The sequence below is a fragment of the Salvelinus sp. IW2-2015 genome, linkage group LG23 (assembly GCF_002910315.2).
Source record: "Salvelinus sp. IW2-2015 linkage group LG23, ASM291031v2, whole genome shotgun sequence".
Taxonomy (NCBI): domain Eukaryota; kingdom Metazoa; phylum Chordata; class Actinopteri; order Salmoniformes; family Salmonidae; genus Salvelinus; species Salvelinus sp. IW2-2015.
Genome location: NC_036863.1, coordinates 34,454,373 through 34,465,293, shown reverse-complemented (window position 1 = coordinate 34,465,293; position 10,921 = coordinate 34,454,373). Strand labels below are relative to the sequence as shown.

At 42.4% G+C, this 10,921-nt stretch overlaps 1 protein-coding gene across 2 annotated transcripts in view; it reads right to left on the bottom strand.

The window, feature by feature from the left end:
• robo1 (roundabout, axon guidance receptor, homolog 1 (Drosophila)) overlaps positions 1-10,921 on the bottom strand; it is a 225,300-nt gene that overhangs the window by 166,067 nt on the left and 48,312 nt on the right. Inside the window, exon 1 of one of the 2 annotated variants that reach the window (XM_070434581.1) lies at positions 3,992-4,655. The exons of the other annotated variant lie outside the window; for it this stretch is intronic. Coding sequence (XP_070290682.1) covers positions 3,992-4,052 — 61 coding nt within the window. The 5' untranslated portion in view covers positions 4,053-4,655. Of the gene's footprint in view, positions 1-3,991; positions 4,656-10,921 lie in introns of those variants that run through there. 2 annotated transcript variants of the gene reach the window in all.

Sequence of the window (10,921 nt, the reverse complement as noted above, 5' to 3'; positions counted from 1 at the left end):
TTTTGTTATTGACCAAATACTTATTTTCCACCATAATTTGCAAATAAATTCATTAAAAATCCTACAATGTGATTTTCAGGATTTTTTTTCTCATTTTGTCTGTCATAGTTGAAGTGTACCTATGATGAAAATTACAGGCCTCTCTCATCTTTTTAAGTGGGAGAACTTGCACAATTGATGGCTGACTAAATACGTTTTTGCCCCACTGTACTTCTGTCCCACTGGAATTGTGACACAGTGAATTATAAGTGAAATAATCTGTCTGTAAACAATTGTTCTAAAAATGACTTGTGTCATGCACAAAGTAGATGTCCTAACCGACTTGCCAAAACTATAGTTTGTTAACAAGACATTTGTGGAGTGGTTGAAAAACGAGTTTTAATTACTCCAACCTAAGTGTATGTAAACTTCCGACTTTAACTGTATATATATTTCCCTAGTAAAGTGGAAAAACTCAGAAGTGAAACAACAACATTGAATAGTGAACAATAATATTTGTGTATACTGAACAAAAATATAAATGCAACATGTAAAGTGTTGGTCCCATGTTTCATGAGCTGAAATAAAACATTCCATACATTTTCAAAATGCACAAAAAGCTTATTTTCTCTCAAATGTTGTGCACAAATTTCCTTACATCCCTGTTAGTGAGCATTTCTTCTTTGCCAAGATAATCCATCCACCTGACAGGTGTGGCATATCAAGAAGCTGATTAAACAGCATGATCAATACACAGGTGCACCTTGTGCTGGGGGCAATAAAAGGCCACTCTAAAATGTGCACAACACAATGTCACACAACACAATGACACAGATGTCTCAAGTTTTGAGGGAGCGTGCAATTGGCATCCTGACTACAACACTGTCCACCAGAGTTGTTGCCAGAGAATTTAATATTAATTTCTCTTTAATAAGCCACCTCCAACATCATTTTAGAGAATTTGGCAGTACGTCCACCCGGCCTCACAACCGCAGACCACATGTGATCACGCCAGCCCAGGATCTCCACATCTGGCTTCTTTACCTGTGGGATCATCTGAGACCAGCCACCCGGACAGCTGATGAAACTGAGGAGTATTTCTGTCTGTAATAAAGCCCTTTTGTGGGGAAAAATTACTTCTGATTAGCTGGGCCTGGCTCCCCAGTGGGTGGGCCTGGCTCCCAAGTGGCCTATGACCTCCCAGGCCCACCCATGGCTGTGCCCCTGCCTAGTCATGTGAAATCCATAGATTAGGGCCTAATGAATTTATTTCAATTGGCTGATTTCCTCATATGAACTGTAACTCAGTAAAATCATTGAAATTATTGCATGTTGTGTTTATATTTTTGTTCAGTAAATAAAAAATAAAATAATGAAAGAAGGATTGCTGTTTTGAATTTGGTCAAGTCGTGTAAGAGAGGTGGAAAAACTATTGTTATCCGTCAATAATGATAAGCCACCAGGCATTGACAACCGTGATGGGAAACCATTGAGAATGGTAGCAGACCGTATTGCCACCCCTATTTGCTAGATCTTTAACCAAAGCCTAAAGGAGTGTGTCCACAGGCGTGGAAGGAAGGTAAAGTAATTCCACTGCCTAAAAATAGCAAAGCACCCTTTGCTGGCTCTAACAGCCCTCTCTCTCTCTGTTTTATTATATTTCTTTTTTTACAAATGATTTGCCACTGGTCTCACACAAAGCTAGAATGACAATGTCTGCAGATGATTCCACACTAAATGTCAGCACCCAAAGCCAGTGAGTTCACTGAAATTATAAATAAGGAGTTACAGTCAGTATCCGAATGGTTGATTAATAATAAACTGGTCTTAAATACAGCTACAACTAAAAGCATTGCATTTGGTTTAAAACGTTCTCTAAGACCTAAACCTCAACTGGAGTTGTGTGTGAAAGGTGTGACCACTGAGTTGATGGTCAATTATCATGGTCAAGTCATATTGACAAAGTTGTTGTGACGATGGGGAGGGGTATGTCTGTTATAAAAATATGTTCTGCATTTTTGACGCAAAAATCAACCGTACTATTTGTTCAGTCTCTGGTCTTGTCCCGTCTTGATTACTGTCTGGTAATATGGTCAAGTGCAGCAAATAAAGACCTAGCAAAGCTGCTGCTGGTTCAAAACAGAGCAGCATCTTTGCCCTTAACTGCACCTACAGAACTAACATCAACAACATGCAGGCCAGTCTTTCCTGGTTGAGGGTTCACGAGAGATTATCTGCATCAATCCTTGTTCTTGTGAGATATTTTACTGTGTTGAAATGTCCAAATTGTCTGTATAATCAACTTACATATAGCTATGACAGACATACTTATCCCACCAGACATGCCACCAGGGGTCTCTTCACAGTCCCCAAATCCAGAACGAATTCATGGCAAGGCACAGTATTGTATAGAGCCATGATCACATGGAACTCCCTTCCATCTCAAATTACTCGAGCAAACAGAAAAAATGTGCTTTAAATAAATGAATAAAACAACACTTCACAACACAATGCCTTTCCCCTATCTGACTTAGTTGTAATGTCTATGTTCATGTTTTTGTAAATTGTTAAGTATTTTTGTCTGTAATGTATTTTTCGTTATGAGACGGACAACAGGAAGATAATCTATCGCGATTGGCATCAGCTAACGGAGATCACAATAAAATGTAAAATACAATAAAATGCCTTGTTCATATAGCTAAGTGCAGTTTGCTCATTCACAACCAAGCAGAAAAAGGCGTTGGTTTTGTTTAAAGAGTATATTATAAATCTCTATCTCACTGTTAGTCCTATCAATACGGGCCAGTCCCATCAGTATGTACACAAGCCTGTTCAGACGAGCGGTGTTGTTAATAGGACTTCATTAGGCCTCTCTCCACTGACCTGGGCCTCTTTCTACTGTTAGTCATTAACCTGCACCACTGCTGATCTCAGCGACCAGAAAGTGTGTGTTGACCGGTTGTTACACGTTTACAAACCCTTTGTGTGTTCCTGCTTTACCCCTGAAGAATGACTATTTCAAGTCACTCTTGCTCTTTCTCTCACACACACACACACACAACACACTCTTTATCACGTTGACTCTAAGTGTAACACCGATAGCGGCAAAGCTGGCACCCTGACAGGTGACTACCCAGGAGAAGGCACAGTCAGGACACTAAAACAATATAAGGAGGACATGGTCTCATTCTTTATCTCAGGATCTCTGCTGATGTGATTGCCAGTGATTCATAATTACAAATGTTTACAGCAGGCAGTTCACCTGGGATACAAGTCAGTATTTGATGTATATATATATGTCTGAGGACATCAAGAGATGACGTGGACATCAGCCACAAGGGGCAACAGTGAGTGAGTGCTGTTACTTTCAAGTAGGCGTTGTAGACAGGGATGCCGGGTGGGCATACAGTAAGCATCTGCCTCTGGTTATAAAGGTTGCATGTTCAAATCCAGCTATAGAAAGTAGATGTTTATATTTTTGTTTTAAACCTAACCTTTACCATTCGGAGTTAATTTACCTAACCTCAAGAATGCTGAGTTAATGCCTACACTTCACCCGGGAACATACAGAGATGTAACCAAACACTTCAACATGTGATGTTTGGAACAACTTCGAAATTAGATTTTTGAGAAACATCGATGAACTTCAAATTCTGACGTGAGACTATGAGAGCTTGTTATTTTACACAACTAAGGCAGTAAGAGCACACCCTGGTTGTCAGCAGTCAGACCATGATTCAGACAAAGACCACTTCATGCCACACTGCTGGGCTTGGCACACAACGTCAAAGAGGGAAACAGATATGAAAGGATGATAGTACAGTTTTAGTACAGTTCTAAGTCAGTCGATACTTATGCACTCACCCCACCCATGCCATGCCATCTTTAATTTCCGCACACAAGCACACGCTCATAAATGCTCACACATGAGAATAGACTATTACAGGAATATTACTTTTCAAATTCAAAGTCATAAGCCAAGTCAGATAAGGTGAAATAGTGCAGTCTTTACCTGAACAAATGTGAATAAATCCGAGTAGAAAGTAAATCCCCACTGAACGCGCAGGCATCATTCCAAAGCAGCAGAGGACTGAAGCGAATGTGTATTATCCACAAATGTTTGATATGGCCTATTCGATCWAAATAATTATATTTATAAAAAATGTTCTGCTTCCTTCTTGAGTAAAATAGCCTACCACGCCGTCTCCAACTCTCTTTTKTGTGGCTGTGCGCTGCGCTGGGGTAGCCTATGCTGAGAGCAAGTCTCCGAATAACTCCGTGCGGGACGATTGGTATTTCTGTACACTGTTACAAAGATAATACTTTACTGATAGCTCATACCAAACCTCCCGGTCACATTATTAGGGTTGCCCACGAGATCGTCCACATAACTGGGATCTTCTTCTCGAATCCGAGTGAGTTTCGTAAATCCAAGACTAAACTCTGAGGTTTTAGCCGAATTCATCTGTGATCAAATATTATTTCCACTTTGTCATAGTTTTCTTTCGCATGAGTGATATGGCAGAGTCCAAAATCCAAACGTCCAACTTCAGTTCAGTCACTTTCCTGATTTAATTTGCCTGTTTCTCAAACCAGCCGGCGCTCACCCGACTTCGTGCACTTAGGGCTGAAGGGACGTTTGAAAAGGGCAGCGCTTAGTGAGTGCTGCATAGTGTGCACTCTTCCTAGTCCACAATGGGGTTTTTCACAGAGGCTATTTTAACACGGGGAACCTTCATTGAATGTATTTAACTATTACGTTAGAGTGTGCAAATGTTAATATATGTGTGCAAATGTTAATCTAAATCTAAAACCAATATTATTTTACTTAATATGATTSTGGCCAGCCAGAGCTACTTCGCGTCTTGCTTATTTAATTAATTACATTTAAATTAAAAGTGTCTTTTGAATTAATTTTAACTAATGTGTCTTACCAAATTGATTAAAATTATACTAAATTATATGAACAGTCGAATTCGTCTACTTGCAGAACATAAAGTGATGGGGACATTTTTTATTTCTTCTGCAATTTTTCTCTACTCAAACAACAGCAGAATAAATGTTAAACAACAGCCAATGGTGTCCCCTGTGTGAGTTTTATAAAGTGAAAGGGATGGTTTGACAGACAGGGTGCTCCCTTCACATCCTATTCAATGAAAAGTCAAAGGGAAGGCACGACGTCGGTCACCCGCTGGGAGACATAACTGTGTTTAAAACGACCGTGTGAACCAAGGTCTCACACCATATGTGTTTATACGCGACCTTTCAATCCCGCAAATGGCTCACTTGGGCACAAGATATTATCTTAATAAGCCAATTAAAATTCACTTTGGCAGAGATTAGCCAGGAGCAGTGTTGCACTTCTCTTAATCATGAACTAAGATCAACCCCAGAGACCTCTCGGTCTCAGCATTCCAATGCCAACATCAGACAGAATGACCATTTACTTTTCAAGTCCAGTGCATGAATTTGAATGCACTTAATTTATTTGTATTTATTTTTTTAAATATAAGAATACACAAACATCTGATTTTGTAAAAGCGTATGATTTTCATATGAAAAAAATGTAGCATAGTGAGAACATATTTCATCTGTTTTAAATACAACCAAATAAGAACATTTTACCATTGAATAAGTGTCAATAAAGATACATAACTCTCCTGAGGGCTTAATGGGTTTATTGTAGGAATGTAGTGGAATTTGCCTAACCCTGCTCTCTGGCTTGCTTCATGACCAGAGAGCAAGCACACCCTCTGCTGGCTGACTTGCATCATGTTAGCGATTATTCACAAGAGGGTATTCTTCTCTTTCATGCTCTTTCTACAAAAAAATTGTACAGCATTTACCTGCTTTGATGCTCTATCCGTCTTCCAACATGGTAACTCATATCACATGTTTTCGTGGCTGAGGGAAATTCCAGACTATTTTCATTTCCAGCCTACAATTGCTTAAAACTATCAAAGCTGCATTGGTTTTGTACTAAGCGATTGACTACGGGGAAATGGATGTTGATGACCGACTGTTGGCATGTCCTGCAACATGTGAGACATTCCTTATTCTTAAAATCTGCACCATGTTACACATTACCCTGACACATGAACCCAGAGCTGCAGACTCTTTCTATGTCCCTATTCTCTCCACCACCTCTCTCTCTCTCGCTGTCAAGAAAGCATCTCTTTACTCCCATGTGTCCACATAGAGAAACCTCAGCATTGCTCCTACGGTGGAAGAAAGCCTTCCCTCCCTGCCTCAAATCTCTTTATTGCTCTGAGTGTGCCTCTGCCGGCCCAGCTGTATGCTTGCAGATGAAACGAGACCAGTTCTGGAACCAGTACAGCACACAGCAGCATAGCAGCCCAGCCCAGCGCCACTGGTAAACAAACAGTAAAATATGGGTACTTACAGGCTAACCATCAGCACATTGAGTTTTTCCACCCCTTCACACACATTAACACATGCACACTTTTTTTTTTAAGCAGGCAAGTCAGTTAAGAACAAATTCTTATTTACAATGACGGCCTACAGGGGAACAGTGGGTTAACTGCCTTGTTCAGGGGCAGAACAACAGATTTTTACCTTGTCAGCTCGGGGATTCAATCCAGCAACCTTTTGGTTACTGGTCAAACYKTCTAACCACTAGGCTACATTATGCCGACTCGTTCCCTATTTTCTGTCCTATAACCTCAACGTGACAACTGCTTGGTCCTGTAGAAGATGAATGAGAGAAAAAAAACATGTGATCTACTTTCTCGGTCCTCCATCCTCCCACTGTCACTACCCCACCCTCAACCTCCCCCATTCCCCCATCCACTATCACGCTGGATACTCTTCTCCTTGTACCCCTCCATCMCTCTCTGGGGTAAAGGAAGGATGGGGTCATTATTTAAAGGGGGTAAGGTAGTGTAGATCCGTTTTGGATGGGTGGCAATCAATCAAAACTTCAGGGTAAAAGGCTGAGGAAGTCCAAGAAGACAAACAACCACTTAAGCCTGGACACATACTTCCCATTGAATTATCCCTCTGTAACCAGTCCCCTCCTGAGACAAATAGTGTTGAAAACTGTTCTCCTCTCAAAACACGAAAGGATCCGTGTCAATACATCCAATGACATTCTGTGAGTTTGCCATCAAATCCCCTTCCTGAGCAGAGGATCAAATGTGCTAACTAACCTCAGAGGATGTGGTGACGAGAAGAGGAGAAGAGGCCTCCCTCCAACCACATCACAGTGTAGAAGAGTCAGAAGGTTGCCTACACAAACACCCAGATTCTCCCAGGGAGAGCAGAGACTATAGTGCCAGGCCAGCTGCCTAAACAAAAGCTGCAGAGCGTGGCTAATGTGATAAATATGAAGTAGAGGTCGACTAGGACAGCTGACCGCACATGCGTGTGGCCAACATAACAGCAGGTGCAGCACACATTGCAGAGTGCAGAGTTTATGATTTCTACGYTACATTTCACAGGTCCGCCTGACCATCCAATGCCTCTCCAAGACTAATGTAACTACAGCAACAGATAGTACAAGTGGACACAAAGAGAAACACAAATATTATATTGGTTGTCATAGAGAAAGGAGTAATAAGCCAGAGGGATCAGACAATGGCAAATATTGAAAATGATTGTTTTGCTACTCAAAGCTCCAGCTTTAAATTGGTTCCGAGCCAGACCAAAGAAGACTGAACCCAAACACTAACTAAAACTGTCACTGATATTCATGAAGGAATAAATCATATTAAGTGCTATCTCCATAGATACGAACAGCAACAAACACTGCATAATTAGTGCTTTGTAGTTAGTGTATAATTGCATAATGGCATAGTTAGTTCTGTATAATTAATTAGTCATAAGTGATTGATGTTTTGTTTCTCTTTCACATGAAAATATCTGTGGGGTCACCTTCGTCGTGAAGAGTAGCTCCTACAGAACTGATTTCTTTGTGTTTTCACACAGAAGAACCATGCTTCTGTCCATCCCACTCCATCTTTCCAACAGCTTGTTCTTTGTGTAGCTACCAGTCTAACATACAGTACACCTGCAGGTGCTGCTAAACATATGCCTGACTAGCTATGTGTTCCTGACAAGGACATCTGGAATCGCCCCTATACAAGGCATGTATTGCTGTCAGGCAGCTTTCAGTAAATAAGAAGCACAACAACAAAAAATCCAGTGTCTTTCCCTATAAGCTCATCATAATCACAAGAACTCCGTAGAAATGAGCTCCTCAATCACTAAGGACATTAAGGGCATTTGGGAGACAATTAAGCTTATGTAGTTATTATGTGTGTTTCATGGAGTTGATGGATGGTATTGTATACATTACAACAATATTTTAGTATTATACAGTACCATTTTACATTGGTATTCCTCATGTACATAGAGTGCATAATCACTGATGGCTGTTATAATTGGTCTTTGTTAACGTTGGTGGTGTTAACCAGTCAATTTAGATTCCAATTTGTCTAAACTCCATTCCTGGGTGTCTGGCACTAACACTATCTTCCCTTTCTCTCTTTCATATTTCTCATCTTCAAATATTTTCTATTTCACCTCCCCCTCTTCCTGCGTCTTCCCTTTCTCTCCATTATCTGTAACAACCTATCCACCAACTCTCCCATTTTCCACCACGCTCTGCCTCTCTCTCTCTCCATTCGTCAGCTCCACTCAGCGCAGAGCGCAGCACTCTAGTCACTCAGGGTCATTCACACAATGAGAATGTGAAATATGACAGACGGCCTTCATATTCTCTATCTTACAGCACGTCTGGAACTGCTGATGCACAAACCATGCTGCTCTTCTCTTTCTTCCCTCTCTCTGTGTTTCTCTTCTCTTTCTTCCCTCTCTCTGTGTTTCTCTTCTCTTTCTTCCCTCTCTCTGTGCTGCTCTTCTCTTTTTTCCCTCTCTCTGTGTTTCTCTTCTCTTTCTTCCCTCTCTCTGTGTTTCTCTTCTCTTTCTTCCCTCTCTCTGGGTTTCTCTTCTCTTTCTTCCCTCTCTCTGTGTTTCTCTTCTCTTTCTTCCCTCTGTGACCCCTGAGTTAGGAAAATACACTGGTCTTCTCCATCACAGCCCATCGCCCACCCTCCCCCCCCCCGTCCTTGTCGGGGGCTCCTATTTACAAGGTACGGAAGATCATGGACATGCGTTCTCGGGACGTGGTCACCAGTACTTAGTGGATTGGGAGGGTCGGTCACTGCAGGAGAGGAGTTGGGTAGTCATCCATCGGGGACGGTGCTGGACGTTCTTTGATTGAGAGTTTCCTTCGTTGGCCGCCAGGGTTTCCTCCTCGAGTGCGCCAGGAGGCGCTCGGTGAGTGGGGGGGTACTGTCATGTTTGTCTTTGATCATCATGTCTTGTCCCTGTGCTTCCCTCTGCTGGTCTTTTTAGGTTCTTTCCCTCTTCTCTCTCTCTCTCTCCTCCTCCCCTCTCTCCCTCTCCCGCTCTCTCTCTCTATCGTTCCGTTCCTGCCTCACCTGTTTCTCATTCTCCTAACGACCTCATTTACTCTTTCACACCTGTCCCCTATTTTGCCCTCTGATTAGAGTCCCTATTTCTTCCTCTGTTTTCCGCTTCTGTCCTTGTCGGATTCTTGTTTGATGTTTGCTGCCTGTGTCCTTGTTCCGCCCTGTCGTGTTTTTGCCTTCTTCAGATGCTGCGTGTGAGCAGGTGTCTATGTCAGCTACGGCCTGTGCCTTCCTGAAGCGACCTGCAGTCTGTGGTCGCGTCTCCAGTCGTTTCTCCTACTGACGAGAGGATTTCAGTTTCCTGTTTTGGATTTACCTTTGATATATCCAGAAATCATTGTTTGTTTGATACTGGAATAAAGACTCTGTTTCTATTACGTCGCTTTTGGGTCCTCATTCACCAGCATAACAGTTACAGTCTTGTCTCATCGCTGCAACTCCCGTACGGACTCGGTAGAGGCGAAGGTCGAGAGCCATGCGTCCTCCAAAACACAACCCAACCAAGCCGCACTGCTTCTTGACACAATGCCATCCAACCCGGAAGCCAGCCGCACCAATGTATCAGAGGAAACACACGTACATCTGGCGACCTGGTCAGCGTGCACTGCGCCCGGCCCGCCACAGGAGTCGCTAGTGCGCGATGAGACAAGGATATCCCTGCCGGCCAACCCTCCCTAACCCGGCCGCCCATGGGCCTCCCGGTCGCGGCCGGCTGCGACAGAGCCTGGGCTCGAACCCAGAATCTCTGGTGGCACAGCAAGACCACAGCTCCACCCGGGAGGCCCTGATGGCCTGGATCTTGGCCAGCTTCCTACAGTTGCAACATGTTGCATTCCTAGCAGCAAATCATTCCTCTGTAGCATGTGCCTTACCACATCTGAAGCATCTGCATCCTGTCGTTCAAATTGTGTAATTTTGCTTTGGCCCGTTTGCTTTGTCCATACCTGTTTTTGTGTCTCTATTTGTTATTGTGCGACGTGTGTTTGTATGCTACTTCACTGAGCTGTGCACCGTTAGCATTAGTCCCTTGTTCGCTAATATGCCCTTTTACTTGCTCTAACTGCCTCATAAGTTCTACTGATTTGTCATTTGTCAACTCAGCAATAGCTGAAGCTTCTCTGACAACTCATTATCTAATATACCTATGACCAACCTGCCCGGATATTTTAGTTCTTGGCAGTATCGAAAGTGCATGTATCAGCTAGGTTTCCGCAAGCTTTTTGCTCGCTAATGAAAGCGGGAACTTTCATGAATAATGTTCACTTTGGGCACAAAATTATTGTACAGATTACCCATAACGGTCTAATAATCATTCTGATTCTCCTCCACGGAAAACATGAATCAATCAATCAATCAAATTATTTTATAAAGTCCTTTTTACATCAGCCGATGTCACAAAGTTGATACAGAAACCTAGCCTAAAACCCCAAGCAGCAAGCAATGCAGATGTAAAAGCACGGTGCTAGGAAAAACTCCCTAGAAAGGCA